The following is a 23,773-nucleotide window of genomic DNA, read 5'->3' on the forward strand; positions in this document are numbered from 1 at the left end:
GTTTATTGCAGTTTATCGCCGCTGTAGCGCTTTCTTTCTGTGGGCGATTCGGACGCAGCTGCTCACCGCTCTCCCCGCCAGAATCACGTGACCCGCGGCGAGGCGAAAGTGACAAAAATTCAACAAAAATGTGACAAAAATTCAACAAAAATGTGACAAAAATTCAACCAAAAAGTGACAAAAACTCAACCAAAAAGTGACAAAAATTCAATAAAATGTGACAAAATTCAACCAAAATGTGACAAAATTCAACCAAAATGTGACAAAAATTCAACCAAAATGTGACAAAAATTCAACCAAAATGTGACAAAAAATCTATCAAAAATGTGATAAAAATTCAACCAAAATGTGACAAAAATTCAACAAAATGTGACAAAAATTCAACAAAAAATGTGACAAAATTCAACAAAAATGTGACAAAAATTCAACCAAAAAGTGACAAAAATTCAACAAAAAAGTGACAAAAATTCAACAAAAAAGTGACAAAAATTCAACAAAAATGTGACAAAAATTCAACAAAATGTGACAAAAATTCAACCAAAATGTGACAAAAAATCAACAAAAATGTGACAAAAATTCAACAAAAAAGTGACAAAAATTCAATAAAAATGTGACAAAAAATCAACAAAAATGTGACAAAAATTCAACCAAAATGTGACAAAAATTTAACAAAAAGTGACAAAAAATTCAACCAAAAAGTGACAAAAATTCAATAAAAAATGACAAAAATTCAACAAAAATTCAACAAAAAATGTGACAAAAATTCAACAAAAATTTGACAAAAAAAATAAAATAAAATAAAAAACATTTGTGTTAATTCTGACACGCTAACTGTGTAAATTGTAAAAATGAAACTTATGGCACAATAAAGTAATAAAAAAAATAAAAATAACAAAAAAATAACAAAAATGTGACAAAAATTCTACAAAATGTGACAAAAACTCAACAAAAATGTGACAAAACTCAACCAAAATGTGACAAAAAAATCTCATTCTACATATTAGGACATTGTTAGAACATGTAGGGGGATTAAAACACATCATTTCAACATTTTTAACCTCCGTGTAGTCCCTTTAAGTGTCCCCTGGATGTGGATTCTTCATTTTGCTTGGTGTTTATTGCAGTTTATCGCCGCTGTAGCGCTTTCTTTCTGTGGGCGATTCGGACGCAGCTGCTCACCGCTCTCCCCGCCAGAATCACGTGACCCGCGGCGAGGCGAAAGTGACAAAAATTCAACAAAAATGTGACAAAAATTCAACAAAAATGTGACAAAAATTCAACCAAAAAGTGACAAAAACTCAACCAAAAAGTGACAAAAATTCAATAAAAATGTGACAAAAATTCAACCAAAATGTGACAAAATTCAACCAAAATGTGACAAAAATTCAACCAAAATGTGACAAAAATTCAACCAAAATGTGACAAAAAATCTATCAAAAATGTGATAAAAATTCAACCAAAATGTGACAAAAATTCAACAAAATGTGACAAAAATTCAACAAAAAATGTGACAAAATTCAACAAAAATGTGACAAAAATTCAACCAAAAAGTGACAAAAATTCAACAAAAAAGTGACAAAAATTCAACAAAAAAGTGACAAAAATTCAACAAAAATGTGACAAAAATTCAACAAAATGTGACAAAAATTCAACCAAAATGTGACAAAAAATCAACAAAAATGTGACAAAAATTCAACAAAAAAGTGACAAAAATTCAATAAAAATGTGACAAAAAATCAACAAAAATGTGACAAAAATTCAACCAAAATGTGACAAAAATTTAACAAAAAGTGACAAAAATTCAACCAAAAAGTGACAAAAATTCAATAAAAAATGACAAAAATTCAACAAAAATTCAACAAAAAATGTGACAAAAATTCAACAAAAATTTGACAAAAAAATAAAATAAAATAAAAAACATTTGTGTTAATTCTGACACGCTAACTGTGTAAATTGTAAAAATGAAACTTATGGCACAATAAAGTAATAAAAAAAATAAAAATAACAAAAAAATAACAAAAATTTGACAAAAATTCAACAAAATGTGACAAAAACTCAACCAAAATGTGACAAAAAATCTCATTCTACATATCAGGACATTGTTAGAACATGTAGGGGGATTAAAACACATCATTTCAACATTTTTAAACTCCGTACAGTCCCTTTAAGTGGATGTGGATTCTTCATTTTGCTTTGTGTTTATTGCAGTTTATCTCCTCTGTAGCTCTTTCTTTCTGTGGGCGATTCGGACGCAGCTGCTCAACGCTCTCCCCGCCAGAATCACGTGACCCCACGAGGCGAAAGCAGCGAGCGCCGTGTCCGAACGTCGTCTATGAGAAGTTGGGGGGGGCGCAGAGAACGAGGGGGGGGGAAGCGATACGTGCGGGGAAGATTTGCACCGACAAACTCAGGGACGCGGTTGTTTGTGGCCGGATTTGCTTTTGTTGTGCCGCGTTCAAGGGCAGTCGCACGCCGGAGTTTGGACAGCTGGCAGCTCCGCCGATTCCTTCATCCCTGTGAAAAACCCTCCCGTTTGTGGGGGGGGGGAGGGGGGTTTTTCGAATCGAGACGCGGCAGCTTGTAAATGGGATCCTCCCGGCGGCGGCCTGCAATCACAAATCGCGCCGTGTCCTTGAACACACCGCGACGACAACAAGGGATGAACACGCTCCCTGAATTTCTTACAGTTGTGAATGCATTTTGAATCTGTTTTTTTTGTTGCTTTTGTCGTGTTAGATTTGAAGGGCATCTGGGCTTGGACTGAAATATGAGCTGTTAAATCAATACGAGAACTTTATCTTGTGTTTGTAGAGATCTGGACTACAAGGTTTGCAGTCTTTAGACAGACAAGATGTTTATGTTGTTCTTTTAAGTCCTTAACTCAAACCTGAACCGAGCACATTTTCTCCAGTTTGGCTTTACCCCAGGAAAAAAGCTTCTGGAAAAAAGGTGAGAAAATGGCGACAGAACTGAGACGAAAACAATGATGGAAATATGACAAAAAAGTGAGAAAAAATTGACAAAAAAATGACAAAAATGTTACAAAAAATGACAAAAATGCGATTAATTTTTTTACAAAAAAATTGCAAAAATGAGACCAAAAAAATTACAAAATGTGACAAAATGTTACAAAAAATGAAAAAAAATGTGATAAAATTTTGACAAAAAAATAAAAAAAATTGATAAAAAATTGACAAAAAAAATGACAAAAATGTGACAAAATGTAAAAAAAAATAATACAAAAAAATGATGAAAAATTTATGAAAAAATGACGAAAAAATGACAAAAAATTAGAAAAATGTTACAAAAAATGACAAAAAATGTACGAAAAAAATGACAAAAATTTGACCAAAAAAATGACAAATGTGACAAAATATTTAAAAAAATAATACAAAAAAATGACAAAAAATTGATAAAAAATTGACGGAAAAAACGACAAAAAATTGACAAAAAATGACAAAAATGTGACAAAATGTTACAAAAAATGACAAAAAATGTGATAAAAAATTGACAAAAAAATGACAAAAAAATGACAGAAAAAATGACAAAAAAGTTACAAAAATGAGTTGAACACCCAACAAAAACATGATGGAAAAAAAATCTGATGACGTGAGGAAAAAGATCCTCTCGGTTCAGGCGGGAGTTAAGAGGTTAAAGCCAGTGCCGCCTCACCCTATACCCTCATAACGCGCTGTGCTTCGGGCATCAAGTCCCCGAGGGAAACCGCAATTGCTCCAGGCCCCTGAAGTGCCCTTTTCCCTCCATACCTTTTATTTATTTGTATTATAGTTTGTTTATCCAAAGCTTTGCCAGGGTCCTTATCATTGTTTTTGTCCCAATAAGCCTTATTAGCTTATATTAATAAACTAAATCCAAAATGAACCTGATGATTGACGCTAACAGGCTAACGGGCAAAGCTAACTGTGGGCTAGCTCCACTTAAGCAGTATTTACAGCCAAGTTTGAGTGACAAAAATGATCTCCATAGTATTTAGTGTAGTATTTACTCTCATGGACAATTAATGTGTAAAAAAAAAACGTGCTACGACACCTGCAGTGGCGCTTGTGGCCTCTAGGGGCATGAGTTACTAAGTTCTGCTTTAAAATATGGGCATGTTGTATATCATTTTGAAGGGAAGAAGCTGGAGAATTCAATCGCAAACGTATTGTCGATCGCTGCGCAAAATGTCGCGGCTAGGAAGAGCATGTGAAAGCTAGTGGGAGCTAATGCTAATGGCAGTTAAGCAAGGCTGGGTCAGAAACTAGCTCTATTAGCATCCGGTTGCCTTAAAGCTTCAAAGACATTTTCTAGTCTGCATTACGTTTAACTTAAGAAGAGAAGTTAAGAAGAAGTTAAGATGGGGGGCCGACTTTCTTCATTGTAAATAGACCGAGGGCCGAAGCACAACACTGGAAAAAACACCATCATGAGATAAATGCTTGAATTAAAGTTCTTCAATGTTGAATTTGAGTCGGTTTGAACTAATCCAAGATACAAACGCTATAGCGCCGACGGAACAAGAATAAAACCCACTTGAAATCAGACAAATAATTGTTTTTCACTGCTAATGCTAATACTTCCTTATTATAGTATGTTTATTTATATATTTCTACATTCTACATTTTTGGGTACTCATTGTATATAAGATGCCTCTGTTTACTTTTTACTCGGTGCATCTCGAGGTGGATGCGGTGATGCTGATCATTCGGTGGCGTTACGACCGGAGACGCCGTTTCCCAAAATCGCCGCCATCGCAATTGGCTGATTATGAGCTGTCAAAACGGCCACGCTGACTCGATTGCAGTGAATTATCTGGCAACCGCGCCGACTAACGTGGAGGATCCTCTCGCACACACTGATATTTACTTATTTATGGATCACGTTGAGCAGGCGGATTGAAAGAGACAAAGCGCGGCGTCTGGTTTGCCGGCGCACCGCGGCGTGTGATAAAAAATGGCCGAAAAAATGACAAAAATGTGACTAAAAATGGACAAAAAAAATACAAAAATGTGATGAAAAATTGACAAAAAAATTACAAAAATGTGATGAAAAAATTACAAAAAATTACAAAAATGTGATAAAAAATTGACAAAAAATGACATAAATGTGACAAAAATGTGACAAAAAAAATACAAAAATGTGACAAAAAATGACAAAAATGTGATGAAAAATTGACAAAAAAATGACAAAAACTTGACAAAGAAAATACAAAAATGTGATAAAAAATGTACAAAAAAATGACAAAAATGTGACAAAAAATGACAAAAATGTGATGAAAAATGGACAAAAAAATGACCAAAAAAATTACTAAATGTGATAAAAAATTGACCAAAAAAATTCAAAAAAATGAAAAATGTGATAAAAAATTTACAAAAAAATGACAAAAATGTGACAAAAAATTACAAAAATGTTATAAAAAATTGACTAAAAAAATAAAAAAAATGTGATGAAAAATGGACAAAAAAATGACCAAAAAAATTACAAAATGTGATAAAAAATTGACCAAAAAATGACAAAAAAATGACAAAAAATAACAAAAAATTGACAAAATTTTACGAAAAAAATACAAAAATGTGATGAAAAATTGACAAAAAAATTAAAAAAAATTTTACAAAAAATGACAAAATTTTGACAAAATGTTACGAAAAAAATACAAAAATGTGATGAAAAATTGACAAAAAAAATTACAAAAAAATGACAAAAACTTGACAAAAAAATGACCAAAAAATGCCAAATTTTACAAAAAAAAAATACAAAAATGTGATGAAAAATATGACAAAAAAGTTACAAAATTGAGTCAAACACCCAACAAAAAAATGATAGAAAAAACATCTGATGACGTGAGGAAAAAGATCCTCTCGGTTCAGGCGGGAGTCAAGAGGTTAAAGCCAGTGCCGCCTCACCCTATACGCTCATAACGCGCTGTGCTTCGGGCATCAAGTCCCCGAGGGGAAACCGCACTGAGGCCATCGCAATTGTCTGATTATGAGCTGTCAAAACGGCCACGCTGACTCGATTGCAGTGAATTATCTGGCAACCGCGCCGACTAACCTGGAGGATCCTCTCTCACACACACTGATATTTACTTATTTATGGATCACGTCGAGCGGGCGGATTGGAAGAGACAAAGCGCGGCGTCTGGTTCGCCGGTGCGTCGTGCCGCGGCGGAGGTTCTGGATGTTCCCGCGGTGCCGAGTGAATGAGCTCATTAAGCAGAGGGAGATTTCTGGGTCAAGAGCGCCGGCTGCGGCTCGTGAAAACCGCCGCCGAGGAATGGAGGCTGTCAGGGAGAGACGGATTTCACACACACACACAGGCACGTGCACACTCACATGCACACATGCACACACACACACACACACACACACACACACACACACACACACACACCTGAGGGCGCAGGGCACGGCGGGAAAGTCCACTACAGGGAGCGTTTAGTCAAGACTAAAGCAGGACTAAACTTGGACAATACCAGGATATAACCAGGACTAAACCAGGAAATAACCAGGATAAAACTTGGACTAAACTAGAATTAAACCAGGACTAAATTTGGACTAAACCAGGATTAAACCAGGATTTAACTTGGACTAAACCAGGACTAAAGTCTGACTAAACTAGAAGAAGAAGAAGAAGATCTTTATTTATATAGCGCCTTTCACAGACATGGTCACAAAGCGCTTTACATGAGACAATGTAAAGCGAAAACTAGAATTAAATCAGGACTAAACTAGGACTAAACCAGGATTGAACCAGGATTGAACCAGGACTAAACTTGGACTAAACCAGGACTAAACTAGGACTAAACTTGGACTAAACCAGGATATAACCAGGACTAAACTAGGTATAAATCAGGACTAAACTTGGACTAGCCAGGATATAGCCAGGGCTAAACTTGGACTAAATTTGGACTAAACCAGGATTTAACCAGAACTAAACTAGGACTAAACCAGGACTAAACTCTGACAAAACCAGGATTAAACCAGGATTTAATTTGGACTAAATTTGGACTAAACCAGAATTAAACCAGGACTAAAGTCTGACTAAACCAGGATTCAACCAGCATTAAATCAGGACTAAACTAGGACTGAACCAGGACTACACTTGGACTGAACAAGGATTAAACCAGAACTAAACTAGGACTAAACCAGAACTAAACTCTGACTAAACCAGGATTTAACTTGGACTAAGCCAGGACTAAAGTCTGGCTAAACCAGGATTAAACCAGCATTAAATCAGGACTAAACTAGGATTAAACCAGGACTAAACTCTGACTAAACCAGGACTAAACTAGGACTAAACTTGGACTAAACCAGGACTAAACTAGGACTAAACTTGGATTAAACCAGCATTAAATCAGGACTAAACTTGGACTAAATTTGGACTAAACCAGGATTTAACCCGAACTAAACTAGGACTAAACCAGGATTAAACTCTGACTAAAGCAGGATTAAACCAGGACTAAACCAGGACTAAACCAGGACTAAACCAGGACTAAACCAGGACTAAACCAGGACTAAACCAGGTCTAAACCAGGTCTAAACCAGGACTAAACCAGGACTAAACCAGGACTAAACCAGGTCTAAACCAGGATTAAACCAGGATTAAACCAGGACTAAACCAGGATTGAACCAGGACTAAACTTGGACTAAAGTCTGACTAAACCAGGATATAACCAGGATATAACCAGGACTAAACCAGGACTAAACCAGGATATAACTAAACCAGGACTAAACCAGGACTAAACCACGACTAAACCACGACTAAGCCAGGGCTAAACCAGGACTAAACCACGACTAAACCACGACTAAGCCAGGGCTAAACCAGGACTAAACCAGGACTAAACCACGACTAAACCACGACTAAGCCAGGGCTAAACCAGGACTAAACCAGGACTAAACCAGGACTAAACCAGGACTAAACTCTGACTAAACCAGGACTAAACCAGGACTAAACCAGGACTAAACCAGGACTAAACCAGGACTAAACCAGGACTAAACCAGGACTAAACCAGGATTTAAAGTAGACTACATTAGAAACCACAGACTGGGACATGGGTCTTCTCTCGGCTCACGTGGTCGGGTCTGTGACCGGAGACACTGCAGGAGCAAAACAAAGAGGCGTCCGGATTATCCCACTTGTCCGTGAACGCCTCGCGAGCCGCCGCTTCCCGCGCACGGGCCCATATGTTGCGGGGGTGGGGGGTGAGTTCCCGGAGTAGCGGGGCGTCCTACTGCGCTCTACTCCGGGGCTGCTTCAGCGGATCCATCACATCCAACTCATCTGTCAGAGCCGCCATCTTAGATCCACTTTCTTTTTTAAAGGCAACAAATTTGTGATTTCAATTATGACTAAAACAACTATGATTATTATTTTTTCAATAATCGAGCAGCCCAACCATCGTTTATTCACCGCTGTCGGCTCTGGAGCAGCAGCACATCTGATCTTGGGATAAAAGACTGTCCTAAGTCTTTGTTTAGTCCTGGTTTAGTCCAGGTATGATGAAAGTCAGATTTAAAGGGATATTTCAGGATTTTTGTCATGTTTTCAACATGTTTTCTCCAAATTCTCCAAATCTAAAAGCTTCTTCAAAATAGAGGCAAAAAACCAGAAGAAGATGTAAACGCAACAAAAAAAGCTAAAAACTGCCCCAAAATGCGACAAAAATGACAAAAACTCAACAAAAAAGTGACAAAAATCCAGCAGAAAAAATGACAAAAATCCAGAAAAAAAAAGACAAAAATCCAGCAAAAAAAGTGACAAAAATCCAGCAAAAAATGACAAAAATCCAGCCAAAACAATGACAAAAATCCAGCAAAAAATGACAAAAATCCAGCCAAAAAATGACAAAAATCCATCAGAAAAAATGACAAAAATCCAGCAAAAAATTGACAAAAATCCAGCCAAAAAACGACAAAAATCCAGCAAAAAAATGACAAAAATCCAGCAAAAAAATGACAAAAATCCAGAAAAAAATTACAAAAATCCAGCAAAAAAGGTAACAATAATCCAGCAGAAAAAATACAAAAATCCAGCAAAAAGAAATACAAAAATCCAGAAAAAAAAGACAAAAATCCAGCAAAAAAAAGACAAAAATCCAGCAAAAAAAAGACAAAAATCCAGCAAAAAAAGACAAAAATCCAGCAAAAAAATGACAATAATCCAGCAAAAAAAAAGACAAAATCCAGCAGAAAAAAAATGACAAAAATCCAGCAAAAAAGGTAACAATAATCCAGCAGAAAAAAGACAAAAATCCAGCAAAAAAAAAGACAAAATCCAGCAAAAACAATGACAAAAATCCAGCAAAAAAAAGACAAAAATCCAACAAAAAAAAAGACAAAAATCCAGCAAAAAAAGACAAAAATCCAGCAGAAAAAAGACAAAAATCCAGCAGAAAAAGACAAAAATCCAGCAAAAACAAAGACAAAAATCCAGCAAAAAGTAATAAAAAAGTGACAAAAACACATAAGGGAAGTAAAAAGTGACGACAATGGCATAGAGGCGAGAATGGATTTGGTTTTGGCGGGTGGTAAGAGGTTAAATTCATGCAGTTCTTATATTTGAAGAGCTTAGTGGCGCTAGGCTAGCGCATGTCTATGGTATCAGCTAGCCTGCATTAAAAACAGTGTGACCCGCTCCACAGAGCACCTGAGGCAAATCACTTATAACGTTTTGCATTTATATTTGAGCAGCATCAGCTTCGTGGTTGTATAAGCTACGCGGCGGCGGAGTGATCTGCTAGAAAATAGTCCCTCAAAATGCGATCATTCATGTGATGCAAGTCAGTTATATTCCAAAAATTATTCTATGGACACTTATATGGTTAGTCTGGTGTTATAAGTGATTTGCCTCAGGTGCTCTGTGGAGCGGGTCACACTGTTTTTAATGCAGGCTAGCTGATACCATAGACATGCACTAGCCTAGCACTAGCCTAGCGCCACGAAACTCTTCAAATAGAAGAACTGCCGTTGTAGCGGACGTTCCCAGAGTGTCGAGGACATTTTGCCTCTTCGCATTGCGTTGCGTGCCCTGTTTGTGTGTGTTGTGTGGGGGAGGGGGGGGGGAAGGGGGGGGGGACATATGTGCTGCACCTGTTTTTAGAGCCATGACTTCAGCGCACAGGCCTTCAGTGAAAAACACAGCAAAGCCTTTCCAGCTGTGCCTCAGAGGAACAACAGTCTCCCCCCGTCCCGCTCTGGTTTAGTCCTTTTTTTTTTTTTTCTTTCCGTTTTCTTTTTTTTTCCCGCTCTGGAGTTATAATCATTTTCTTGTTCTTCGGGACTGCAGACGCTTCGCTAACATGCTAACCCTGTTGTCCCAGATAAACAGTGGATAGAGGCAGTTACAGAGGTTTATGGAGATGGGGTCATGCCAGTATTTGTGAATGAATGAGTGGGAATACTATGTGGCACTGTAAAAAAAATCTATGTTTCACCTGCACCTTCGCCTCCTTCATTTAGGCAATAGAATGGAACAATACTCAAATAAGAAAGTGCCCTTTACCTGCATGTGACTGACTAAGTTTCAACAGTACCTGAGTGAGCCTGGTTTAAACCTGGTGTGGTTTTGAAACAACCAGGAACAAAGGAACCTTTAAATAAAGAAGGAAATAGTTTAATTACACCTTTGTGAACCATTTGCTATGTATGATGTAAAATACTTTATTTCCCCACAAATTAATGTGGAAGAAGCTTGGAATCTTGACTGTTTTAACAGACTAGCGTTGTGTTTTCAGTTGATAAATGTTGAAAGAACGTATAAAATAAAATAAAATAAAATAAAATAAAATAAAATAAAATAAAATAAAATAAAATAAAATAAAATAAAATAAAATAAAATAAAAAATAAATAAATTAAATTAAACAAAATAAAATAAAATAAAATAAAACTAAAACTGAAAATAAAATACAATTAAACTCAACTAAACTAAACTTAACTTAACTTAAATTAACTTAAATTAACTTAACTGAAATTAAATTAACTTAAATTAACTTAAATTAACTTAACTGAAATTAAATTAACTTAAATTAACTTAAATTAACTTCATTAACATTAAATAAAATACATACATAAATAAATACATAAATACATAGATTAATTAATCAAATAAAATTAAATATATAAAAAATAATAATAAAAAAATAAATAAAATAAAATAAAAAAATAAAAACAAAACAAATGTATCCTCCACCGAAGTAGAAATTCATCTTTTGCACATCGACACATAAAAACAAATGACTAAGACAATACAGACCGAGCTAGTAAAACACATACAAAGGATAATTGATTTATTCAAAAATAAAAATAATTCCGTGACCCACCTCTGGGTCCCGCCCCCCCAGTTGAAAACCGATAAACATCCATTTTGAACATCTTGTGCACATCTAATTTGTACAGTTTGCTTGAGCGTAGTCATTACAGCCTATCAATCGTTCATGGTCCTTCCCAGTCAAGAGAACTCGAAAAGCAGCACAAATCTTACTTGAATTTGGCTTAATGTCGAAAAAGAAAAATCTCAGTGTAATGACAACATGAAAACAAGAGGCAGCAAGACAAATCTGTGGGTATTACTAAAGTACACCTGGACTGTTTACGATTGTACAAATGAAAGAAAACTGCATCCCATAATATTTTTATCAATTATGGTCGAACAAAACCAAAGCGTGGATTAAAAAAAAAAAAATCCATATATGTACAAACCTATAGCCTGTATATGTATCTACTTCCTACATTCCTTTTGTCGTTTAAAGCTGAAATGCTAACTGAAAGTGCTAATACAAAAGTGTGCTAACCTCAAAGGCACCGCGGGGGGGCCTCAGAGACACCGCGGGGGGGCCTCCACATCATTTACTTAAATAAACGGCTTTGAAATCAACTTCATGTGCATTTGCTTAATTCCAATCATTATTTAGCCAACATTAACTGCCAACTGTTTTGTAAAATGATGATGAGAAATGATGATCCCAAAGATTCGGCTCCTGTAAAAGAGCCGTGAATCCCTGTTTTCTGCTCCGGGGCGTGCGTGAGGAGCGTGCACGCTTCAGTGACAGATGGAGCCTGAAACACACTCTCTTAGAAAAGGGCTCGTCCTTTTTTTTCTTTTCTTTTTTTTTTTTTTGCCCAAACGCATCAGCCGGGACGAGAACAAGACACGGGGAGACACTGCCCCCTACTGGACATGCACTGAAACTGTGAAACTGGAAGGAGGGATTTTGTGAAGAGAACACTTCTTCTTCTTCTTCTTCTTCTTCTTCTTCTTCTTTTTCTTCTTTTTCTTCTTTTTCTTCTTCTTCTCCTTTTTCTTCTTCTCCTGTTTCTTCTTTTCTCCTTTTTTTTCTTCTTCTCCTTTTTCTTCTTCTCCTTTTTCTTCTTTTCTCCTTTTTCTTCTTCTTCTTCTTCTTCTTCTCCTTTTTCTTCTCCTTTTTCTCCTTCTCCTTCTAATTTTTCTTCTCCTCCTTCTCTTTCTTCTTCTCCTCCTCCTTCTTCTTCTCCTTTTTCTAATCCTTTTTCTTCTTCTTCTCCTCCTTTTTTCTTCTCCTTTTCCTCCTTCTTCTTCCTCCTCTTCTTCTCCTCCTCCTCTTCCTCCTCCTTCTCCTTTTTCTTCTTCTTCTTCTTCTCCTTTTTTCTTCTCCTTTTCCTCCTTCTTATTCCTCCTCTTCTTCTTCTCCTCCTCCTTCTTCTTCTCCTCCTTCTCCTTCTCTTTCTTCTTCTCCTTCTCCTTTTTCTTCTTCTTCTCCTTCTCCTTCTCTTTCTTCTTCTCCTCCTCCTCTTTCTTCTTCTCCTTCTCCTCTTTCTTCTTCTTCTTCTCCTCCTCCTCCTTCTTCTCCTTCTCCTCCTTCTCCTCCTCCTCCTCCTCCTCCTCCTCCTCCTCCTCCTCCTCCTCCTTCTTTGTGTTCTGCCTTGTACATGTCCGATCTGGAGCCCTGAAACAGTGATCTTGTTATAAAATATTTTGCCTCTAGGCTCTGTAATAAAACTCTAGATAGGACGTGGCCTTAGCAACACGCTGGACCAGTGGCATTTCTGGCGGCCATCTTGTGACTGGCCCTTGTAGCCCAGTGCGATGTCATCACATGGAAACACCACTCATTTCCTTGATACTGTTTTATCTATTTTGAGTTATTTCATGACTCTTTGATCATTGTGACGGACCTTATGTCAGATCTGGCCAAAAAAATAAAGTTTTTTACAGTTTTTTCAAATGTTATTTCAGTTTTACAGGAGACTTTAGCTACATTTGTTCTCACATTGTTTTCTCTCTCTGGCAGGTGGGATCTCACCGAGAGGAGGGCGGTCCTCGTAGCAGTCACATGACCTCACAGTCTGTGTCTCAGCTGTCCAATCAGACGGCCGCCTCCCCGGAGCTGAACCACAGCGACCCCTACAGAGGTACACGGGCACCACACGCTGCGATTAGAGTTTTATATACTTTTATATACTTATCCACACTTTACATTACGGGCCGGTGAGTCTGTGGTACTTACAGTGGTACTTACAGTGGTACTTACAGTGGTACTTACAGTGGTACTTACAGTGGTAATTCTAGGTTCTTATTGTGGTACTAAAAGTACTGTAGCTCTCATTACTAAGAGATACACGGGTAATGCTCTTAGTAATGACTTCTATTTACTTTGGTACATTAAATGATAGTTTCTAGTAGTTACAGTGATATATCTATGGTATTTACTGGTAATTCAAGAATACTACAGCAGGTAGTAAATGTGGTACTTCTACAAACAGAGGTAATTTCTAGGATTGTGTGACTCTAAAACAACATAAAACAGCATTAGGGAAAACAAGAAGTACAACCTTCATTACTAAGAGTTACCACAGTTTCTAAAAGTACATACCTGGTAATTCTCACTATAGTATCTTTTAAGTATCACAATAAGTACCTTTAAGATCCACTATTATTACTGGTATTTACCACTGTAAGTACCACAATAAGTACCTATAAGAACCACTATTATTACTAGTATTTACCACTGTAAGAACCACAATAAGTACCTATAAGAACCACTATTTTTACTAGTATTTACCACTGTAAGTACCACAATAAGTACCTATAAGAACCACTATTATTACTAGCATTTACTACTATAAGTACCTAGGATTACCAATGTAAGTACCACCATACAAGCACCACTGTTGGTACCACAATAAGAACCACTATGATTACTAGTATTTGCCACTGTAAGTACCAAGGACTTACCGGCCCGTAAAGTGGTACCGGGCACTTCCTGCTGCGACAGGATTGGCCGATAATCCTTCTTTTGAGAATCCCTGATCTAAACCTATAAAATATAAATAAATAAATAGAATTACTTCAAGCCCCACATATTTCTACTGTACTGCGATGTGTCCCACACTGTGTTGTGGTCCTCTGCCAGTGCTGTCCAGAGTGCAGGGCCAGAGCACGTCCTCCGTCAGCTCCGAGATCAAGTCTGAGGACGAGGTGGACGAGAACCTCCTGCACGAGCCCAAAGGTCTGGACGGCAAGAAGGAGGACGCGGACAACAAGGACCTCAAAGCCTTAGACAGGTCAGGATCTGGGTCAGGATCTGTGTCCCATCACATCCAAGGCCGGACTCATGAACTCACAAACATTCATAGATGTTCAACTTCAAGTGTTTCAGGAACTCTTGTCATTCACAGTTTTTTGTAGCAGCTGTTCTATTAATCTGACGTATTTGTCTGGCAGAAACCGTCCTCATTACGACGTTTTTTTGATGCTAGTAGTGTGACCCGCCTCCCCTTTGTTCGACCCAGCAACAACGACGACGAGGACCTGACCCCGGAGCAGAAGATGGAGCGCGAGCGCGAGCGGAGAATGGCCAACAACGCGCGGGAACGGCTGCGAGTGCGCGACATCAACGAGGCGTTCAAGGAGCTGGGCCGCATGGTGCAGCTGCATCTGAAGAGCGACAAGCCGCAGACCAAGCTGCTCATCCTGCACCAGGCCGTGGCCGTCATCCTGAGCCTGGAGCAGCAAGTCCGAGGTCCGGCCGCCACGCCCTCAGCGCTCTCATAGGACACTCATTCATGCTAGGCTTTAACCTCTTAACTCCCACCTGAACAGATCCCATTCTCTCCAGTTTGGCTTTACCCGAATCAAAAAGCTTCTTGGGAAAAAAAGCACCAAAACAGCCACAAAAAATGAGAAGAAAGCAAGGATGTAAACGCAACGAAAAATGTGACAAAAGCTCAACCAAAAAGTGACAAAAATTCATCAAAAATGTGACAAAAACTCAACAAAATGTGAAAAAAAATCGACACAAATGTGACAAAAACTCAACAAAAAAATGACAAAAATTCAACAAAAAGTGACAAAAAACTGAACCAAAAAGTGACAAAAATCAACAAAATGTGACAAAAATTCAACAAAAAAATGACAAAAATTCAACAAAAAGTGACAAAAAACTCAACCAAAAAGTGACAAAAAATCAACAAAATGTGACAAAAAATCGACAAAATGTGACAAAAATTCAACAAAATGTGACAACAAATCGACACAAATGTGACAAAAATTTAACAAAAGCTAAAAGAAAAAAGACAAAAATTCAACAAAAAAATGACAAAAATTCAAAAAAATGTGACAAAAACTCAACAAAAATGTGACAAAAACTCAACCAAAAAGTGACAAAAAAATCAACAAAAATGTGACAAAAATTCAACTAAAAAATTACAAAAATTCAAAAAAATGTGACAAAAACTCAACAAAAAAATGACAAAAAGTGACAAAAAACTCAACCAAAAAGTGACAAAAATTCACCAAAAAGTGACTTAACTCCCACCTGAACCGAGCACATTTTCTCCAGTTTGGCTTTACCCCAGTCCAAAAGCTTCTGGAAAAAAGCGGTGAAAATAGCAACAAAACTGAGACGAAAACAATGATGGAAATGTGACAAAAAGTGAGAAAACATTGACAAAAAAGTGACAAAAAATTGATGAAAAAGTGGCAAAAATGTCACAAGAAATTGACAAAAAAATGTCAAAAAATGGATAAAAATTTGACAAAAAAATGACAAAAAAATGACAAAAAAATGACAAAAAGTGATAAAAAATTGACAAAAATATGATAAAAAAATGGACGAAAAAATGACAAAAATGTGACAAAAAAGTTACAAAAATGAGTTGAATACCCAACAAAAAAATGATGGAAAAAAATCTGATGACGTGAGGATCCTCTTGGTTCAGGCGGGAGTTAAGAGGTTAACATCAGCTTTGTAGGTCTTAGCTTTAAAATGAGGCATAACTCTGGCTGTAATCTCCAGCCGAGAAGCTTTTAGATTGGGGTAAAGTCGAACTGGAGAAAATGTGCAGGCCCGCAGGGGGCAGTGGCGAGGGCACAGAATGAAACATACTTGATATATTTGACACTTCAAAGAATCAAAAGTAAACCACTGCTGTTGACTGTTTGACACTACAGTTTCCTCTCGTGTGTGTGTCCGTCTGTGCAGAGAGAAACCTCAACCCGAAGGCGGCGTGCCTAAAGCGGCGCGAGGAGGAGAAGGTTACCGTGGCAACGGACGGCCCGCTGTCGTTGGCCAGCGCCCACCACGCCATGGGTGCAGACGGCTCCATGGGACACATGTAGAATGGTCAGTGCATCCTACGGCAGAACAAATATAATCTTCAGCTACTACGAGTCAATAGAAGTTGTTGTTCCTCAGTTTGTTTTCCAATCAGAGGTTCTTCTGATAGCAGTGATGATGTAATTCTTCTCTCTTTTTTTTTTTTTTACAAAGAATATAACTTTTCTATGCCTCTAAACAAAGTTAGTACAGGTACTTTGAGCAGCTGAACTCCTATGAGCTGCAATGCCTGGTGTGACCACTTGATGGCACTAAAAGACATGAAGAAGTCAGATCTATGAAAGCACAAACTTCATGCGTCAGGATCAGGTGTGGACACAATTAAAGTTAGAGCAAATTCTTTTTGGTAATGACAACTTGCCGAAGGAACTTTTTAGATTTTATAATATCATGACAATTATGGGCAAATACCACTTACATAAAGGTAAATGGCAAAACAAGAACAGCCCTTAACATTTACAATAGGAAAAATATCTTATTTTTCATGGCAAGGCAAGTTTATTTGTAGAGCACAATTCATACACAAGGCAATTCAAAGTGCTTCACAGCACTTTGAATTGCTTTGAATTACTTTGCCCTATTTCATCATCCACATAATAAAACCATATATCTAAACCTGCGTCTATCCATTATATTCATTTTGTAGCTGAAAGTAAATGCAAATTTGGCCATTTGTATGAATAAAATGCCTTCTTTTTATATGAAAATGAATCAAATAAAAGGAAAATATTAACTAATAAAGATATTCCTTTCTGCTGAGTGGTGAACACTATGCTCTGTGTCTAGGTCCTAGGAGCCCGAGCGGAGCCCGAGCGGACCCCCCCGAGCGGAGCCCGAGCCCGAGCGGAGTCCAAGCGGAACCCGAGCGGAGCCCCCCGATTGGAGTCCGAGCGGAGCCCGAGCGGAGCCCGAGCGGAGCCCGAGCGGACCCCCCCGATTGGAGCCCGAGCGGAGCCCGAGCGGAGCCCGAGCGGAGCCCGAGCGGAGCCCGAGCGGAGCCCGAGCGGAGCCCGAGCGGAGCCCGAGCGGAGCCCGATCGGAGCCCGAGCGGAACCCGAGCGGAGCCTACTGGACCAATGGTTCTCCCACAGATACAGAAAACAGACTGCCTCCACTTGTGGATAACTAGAACAGTCTTCTGCGTTCCATTTTATCAGCATTCCCACTTTTACAAATGCTTTTATATATGTAAAGATATCATGTATAAATGAAATATATATATATATATGAAAAAAGTTAAAATGGTCTAAAAGGTGCAAAGAGCACACGAGAAAGGTGACTAAAGAAAAAACATATCAGTGTTTTAAAGACTCTTTTGTAAAACGGATCTAAAAAAGAGCACAGACTGAAGCTGTTCATCAGCACCTTGTGGAGTCATGAGGAGCGACCAGGAAGGAGCTCAGCCCAGTGAAGAACGCACAAGAGCCTGGAGGAACAGCCCATATGAGGACACGGACGTCCACCAGGTCTGCAAGATCTGAGTCCACCAACCCTAAGTCCACCAAACCCAAGTCCACCAGGTCTACAAGATCTTAGTCCACCAACCCTAAGTCCATCAAATCCAAGTCCACCAGAACCAAGTCCACCAGAACCAAGTCCACCAGACCCAAGTCCACCAGACCCAAGTCCACCAGACCCAAGTCCACCAGGTCTGCAAGATCTGAGTCCACCAACCCTAAGTCCACCAGGTCTGCAAGATCTGAGTCCACCAACCCTAAGTCCACCAGACCCAAGTCCACCAGGTCTGCAAGATCTGAGTCCACCAACCCTAAGTCCACCAGACCCAAGTCCACCAGACCCAAGTCCACCAGACCCAAGTCCACCAGACCCAAGTCCACCAGACCCAAGTCCACCAAGTCCAAGTCCACCAAACCCAAGTCCACCAGACCCAAGTCCACCAAACCCAAGTCCACCAAACCCAAGTCCACCAGGTCTACAAGATCTGAGTCCACCAGACCCAAGTCCACCAGACCCAAGTCCACCAGGTCTACAAGATCTGAGTCCATCAGACCCAAGTCCACCAGACCCAAGTCCACAAGACCCTAAGTCCACCAGACCCAAGTCCACAAGACCCTAAGTCCACCAGACCCAAGTCCACCAGACCCAAGTCCACCAAACCCAAGTCCACCAGACCCAATTCCACCAGACCTAAGTCCACCAAGTCCACCAAGTCTACCAGACCCAAGTCCACCAAATCCACCAAGTCCACCAGACCCAAGTCCACAAGACCCTAAGTCCACCAGACCCAAGTCCACCAGACCCAAGTCCACCAAACCCAAGTCCACCAGACCCAATTCCACCAGACCCAAGTCCACCAAATCCACCAAGTCTACCAGACCCAAGTCCACCAAGTCTACCAGGCCTAAGTCCACCAGGTCCACCAAGTCTACCAGACCCAAGTCCACCAAATCTACCAAGTCCTACAAAACCAAGTCCACCAAGTCCACCAAGTCTACCAGACCCAAGTCCACCAAGTCTACCGGACCCAAGTCCACCAAGCCCAAGTCCACCAGGCCCAAGTCCACCAAATCTACCAAGTCCACCAAAACCACGTCCACCAGAGACAAGTCCACTGAAATTAGAAGAATCTACAAATTCCAGCCGTCAAAGGTTCCATCATATGGGCGGAAAAAATGATATCCCTTTTTTTTTTTTAGCTTTTGACCCTGTTCTAGTGTTGTACATTAATCCGAAACATTCCTCGAGTGGTGTTTCGCACACTCCCTGCCCTCCAAAAGTAGTTAAGGTCAGTGTAATGTAGAATATGGGAATGTTTGGTCTACCCCGAAAACAACCAGCCTCCAAACCAGCCTCGGCCATTGTTGTGAATGAGCCCGTTGAGCTTTAAAAGGGGACAAAATACGCTGCTAATGTCATTTTGTTTGTTTTTTCTTTACTGGAGACTTTTCCTCAACAAAAACACCGCTCAATCGAAGTACAGTTAGTAAAAACAAAACATAGAGACACTTCTGCTCAACTCTAGGTGTGTTTTTGGTGAAGACATGGTTGAAAGCTCAAGAAAAACTAAGTCGATTAAACTCCATATATTTCTATTGTAATATTTAGTGTTGTAATGATTGTGGACAAACCTTTTCCTGTCTCTGGACTCCTGCCCAGACAAAGCGCCCCATATAGTTCCACAGATGCAAGCCGGACGTCTCACACCAATGTGCCTTTAGAAAATCCTACCATTCGCAAGAGGACGACCCGCTCTCATACAGAATGCAAATGCTTCGCAACGTCTTTGTTTGTTCTTAGGTTCTATGCAGGTGGGGTTTTTATACGCAAACCTGGGTACAATGATGAAATAAAAGGAATTAAAAAAAGGATTTTGAGGGAACAGAGAGGCAGAATGATGCAATCTCGCGAGCCTGACCCACTCCTTGTGTTAGATACACGGGAAGACGGACTGGGATTGAGCCGCCTGGTTTGGATTTCAAATTGAGACTAGAGGCTGGACTAAAAAGGGCAAAGTCAAGCGCAGAGAACCAATCAGAGAAACATGGACGTGACACAGTCGATTGTGGTCAGTTTGGCATATAAGTCGAGTAAAAGCTTCGGTAAACCTCCGTTTTTGTCGGGAAAAAAGTCAGAGCACACACATTTCTGTATTTCCTGATCTTAATGTGATGAACAGGGGGACAAAACCAAGGCGTCTTAACAGAACTAAACTAAATCAAGGCAAACAGTATACCACACTGCAAAAAGTATTTCACTAGATCAGTATAAACATCTCAATTTGAGCATAATGATACAAATTTTAGTTGTTTTGACTAGGTAAGAAGTTCTTGGGCATTTGTCCTAGATTATTTCACTTGTTCTGAGATGTTTCTGACTCGTTTCGATACATTTCGTCCTTATTTCAGGTCATTTTCTTTGCCAATGGGGTAAGAAAATTGGTCTTATCTCATTGGCGATTTTACTTTCTTATTTCAAAGCGAGATTTACCCTAGAACTGGTCTGAAATGTCCTCAAACAAGCAAAGCAAACTTGGTCCGATCAGGAAAAGTGTCTAAATGAGTGAAAACCGCTCAAAACAAGATACATTTCCTCAATTCAAGTCATTCAAGCCATTGATATTTACTTTTTGTAGTGCATAGAGCAGGGCTAGGCAAATTCGGCCCTCCAGCATAAAACCTTTGGCCCCCAAGAGAATTTTGAAGAACCATTTATTCGTAAACCAGAGACCAAATACATGAAAAGGACTCTAAAATGTGGAAAATACTGTCAATATTTTCCCAGCTAAACACCCCATTAGGTCATATATTATGAGCAAAACTTATATTTGTAGAGAAAAGGTGCTTTACTTTGGGCTAAAATTGTCAGTTTCGGCCCTCGGTGTTTTGGCAGTGAAGAAAATTGGCCCTCCATGACACAAACTTGTCCATAGAGTGTAAACCAGGACAAATTCCTCCAACGCCAGGCCTGGAGAATGTAAGATTTGAGATGGTTCGAGGCACACAACCGAGCACTCACAAGAACACCACAGCAGTCGCCTGTCTGCACAAGGAGAGTCCGACACAACTGGATATATCTAAGCTTAAAATATCACAAGAAAGACACATTTCAGTGCATAACATTGATTAAATCAGGCTCTTGCTGCAATGTAGTCAGTACTCGAATCAAAGAAATCGGGTCCAACTGCCATTGTTCACATTTTAAACATATAGACAATACAGTGTGCTCCATATATATAGTGACACGGCAGCTAACGGAGTTGTTCCATGGGTTTGTCCTCACACTTTTTATACAGTTTTTAACCAATATTAGTCAAAGGACAACATTTTCTAGTGCTCAAAAACATGGCGGGTTTTTTATGGTAACAGTAAATTACAAAAACATTCCATCCCAAACTAAAATTGCCCATACATGGTCATGTTCAAAGCTGCCAGAAGGAGGAGAAAAAACTAATCTTTCATCCATTACTGCACCATTACTTTACAAATGCTCAATTATAAATACATGCAATACTACATAAAGATACAGAGACATGAAGAGGAGCAAAGTGGTTCAATAGCCCATAAATACACAGATAGCGGAGAATGCTAACCATGATGCTAACGTTAGCTTCATGCCATCTGCTAACGCTGGACAACTGGCTGTGTCAAAACATTCACACTGACCCGATTTTGACTAGATCAGTATAAACAATTTGAGCATAATAATCCAAATTTTAGTTGTTTTGACTAGTTAAGAAGTTCTTGGGCATTTGTCCTGGATTATTTCACTTGTTCTGAGATGTTTCTGACTCGTTTCGATACATTTCGTCCTTATTTCAGGTCATTTTCTTTGCCAATGGGGAAAGAAAATTGGTCTTATCTCATTGGCGATTTGACTTTCTTATTTCAAAGCGAGATTTACCCAAGAACTGGTCTGAAATGTCCTCAAACAAGCAAAGTAAACTCGGTCCGATCAGGAAAAGTGTCTAAATGAGTGAAAACCGCTCAAAACAAGATACATTTCCTCAATTCAAGTCATTTAAGCCAATGCTTGATATTATAGTATCAGATATTATACTGATACTTTTTGTAGTGTGACTCCCATGACGAGCTTCCTTCCCCATCGGCTAGGCCACGCCCCCTTGTGTGACGCGTGGCCATGTTTATCTATGAACGCCAAGGGCTGAAAGTGACGCATAGATACAGACGGCATCTCTGGAATCGCCCATATATGGTCATGTTTGAAAACAGTTAAGGAGGAAACAATTTTGAAAAAAATCGAAACTTTCTCTAATTATTCAAAATCTACTTTAACAAATGCTGAAATATGAATATAGTTTTCTACTAAATAAAGATACAAAGACATGGGGAGGAGCAAAGTGGTTCAACAGCCCATAGATGCATAAAAAAACGGAAAATGCTAACATCATGCAACATGTTAGCATCGGGCTAATGCTAACGGTTAGCTAGCGCTAGCAACAACTGCCGTTTTTTCACTTCTACAGAAAATATCCATATGTGCCCGAGTTACACTTGACTTTATTTGTATGTGATAAATAAGTTCATATTCCAGATACAGAGCAGATTGTTCTGTAGAAGTGAAAAAACGGCAGTTGTAGCTAGCGCTAGCTAACCGTTAGCATTAGCCCGATGCTAACATGTAGCATCATGTTAGCATTCTCCGTTTTTTATGTATTTATGGGCTGTTGAACCACTTTGCTCCTCTCCATGTCTTTATTTTTTTATTTAGTAGAAAACTATATTCATAATTCAGCATTTGTTAGTAGTAGTAGTAGTCGTTTTTGAGTAATTAGAGAAAGTCTAACTGTTTAACTGTTTTCAAACATGACCATATATGGGCGATCGGTCCAGCCCGCCTTTGTCCGAATCAAACAGCTCCATCCCAGACTGTCTTCCAGGCTGATACAGGCTGACTTGCCAGGCTAGCAATGAGCATGTGTGTGTGGGTTAGACGCGTGGTCAGAGAGGGGCGGTCACTTCTTTGGTCATGTCCTGCATTCCCTGTACTGTCTGAGGAGTTTTTTGTTTTAAATCACGGGTTGTGGCGATGAACACTGGGCAATGATTGAGAAAAAAAATATCTTTGAAAAGGTGTTCGAAGTGCAGTCGGTGGAAATGCCACTCTTTTATCGGGACAATCTTTTTTTTCCAAAGTTCGGATAGTCCAAAAAACGACGCCTTTCCTATTTCCATGGTCCTTACAGCGGTCAGATGTTTATCCAGTGTGCTCATACTTTGTAAACTCATCTCTCTTCTCATTTTTTTTGTTATTTCATTTAAACTCATTTTGAATTATTTTCCGATCGATGACTTTTAAAAGTATTATTATGACTTTGGTGTTTGTTTATTTGTGTGATGTATGTTTACAACTGTGCCCATAGGTTCCACATAATGGAGTTTGGTAAATGGACATATCATGCTAAAATCAACTTTTAACCGTGCTACAACATTCCCACTTCAACAACAGACCAGGAGTCGTGTTTTTCCCACATTGTTCTGAGTGAGCCTGTCTAATTTTTGTTTTTCTTCTGCTCAAGTGTAATAGAGACACCGAGAAAGCATTCTGTGCATTTTTAAAGCCCCCAAAGTCCCAATATCTCAATATTTGCCCTTGATTTAAAAGTTTTACACTACCCTTGATACATTGTGCAAATAGAAATACAAAGGAGAAGCGGCGTTCGATCCTTACATACTGTATGTGGACACTTAGCAAGTCGTCTA

General features: G+C 38.9%; 1 protein-coding gene across 5 annotated transcripts in view; it reads left to right on the plus strand.

Moving 5' to 3' along the window:
* The window catches only part of tcf4 (transcription factor 4), a 207,657-nt gene extending 189,999 nt beyond the window's left edge, over window positions 1–17,658 (plus strand). For 4 of the 5 annotated variants that reach the window (XM_079581248.1, XM_079581249.1, XM_079581251.1 and 1 more), the window contains 6 exons: window positions 13,266–13,386; window positions 14,388–14,538; window positions 14,767–14,996; window positions 16,458–16,598; window positions 17,379–17,394; window positions 17,630–17,658. In XM_079581248.1, the coding sequence (XP_079437374.1) occupies window positions 13,266–13,386; window positions 14,388–14,538; window positions 14,767–14,996; window positions 16,458–16,594 (639 nt within the window). In that variant the 3' untranslated portion in view covers window positions 16,595–16,598; window positions 17,379–17,394; window positions 17,630–17,658. Of the gene's footprint in view, window positions 1–13,265; window positions 13,387–14,387; window positions 14,539–14,766; window positions 14,997–16,457; window positions 16,603–17,378; window positions 17,395–17,424; window positions 17,525–17,629 lie in introns of those variants that run through there. The other variant, XM_079581247.1, reaches the window with a different exon arrangement.
* The last annotated feature ends 6,115 nt before the right edge of the window (window positions 17,659–23,773 follow it).

The sequence above is a fragment of the Gobius niger genome (genome assembly GCF_951799975.1).
Source record: "Gobius niger genome assembly, chromosome: 22".
Classification (NCBI taxonomy): domain Eukaryota; kingdom Metazoa; phylum Chordata; class Actinopteri; order Gobiiformes; family Gobiidae; genus Gobius; species Gobius niger.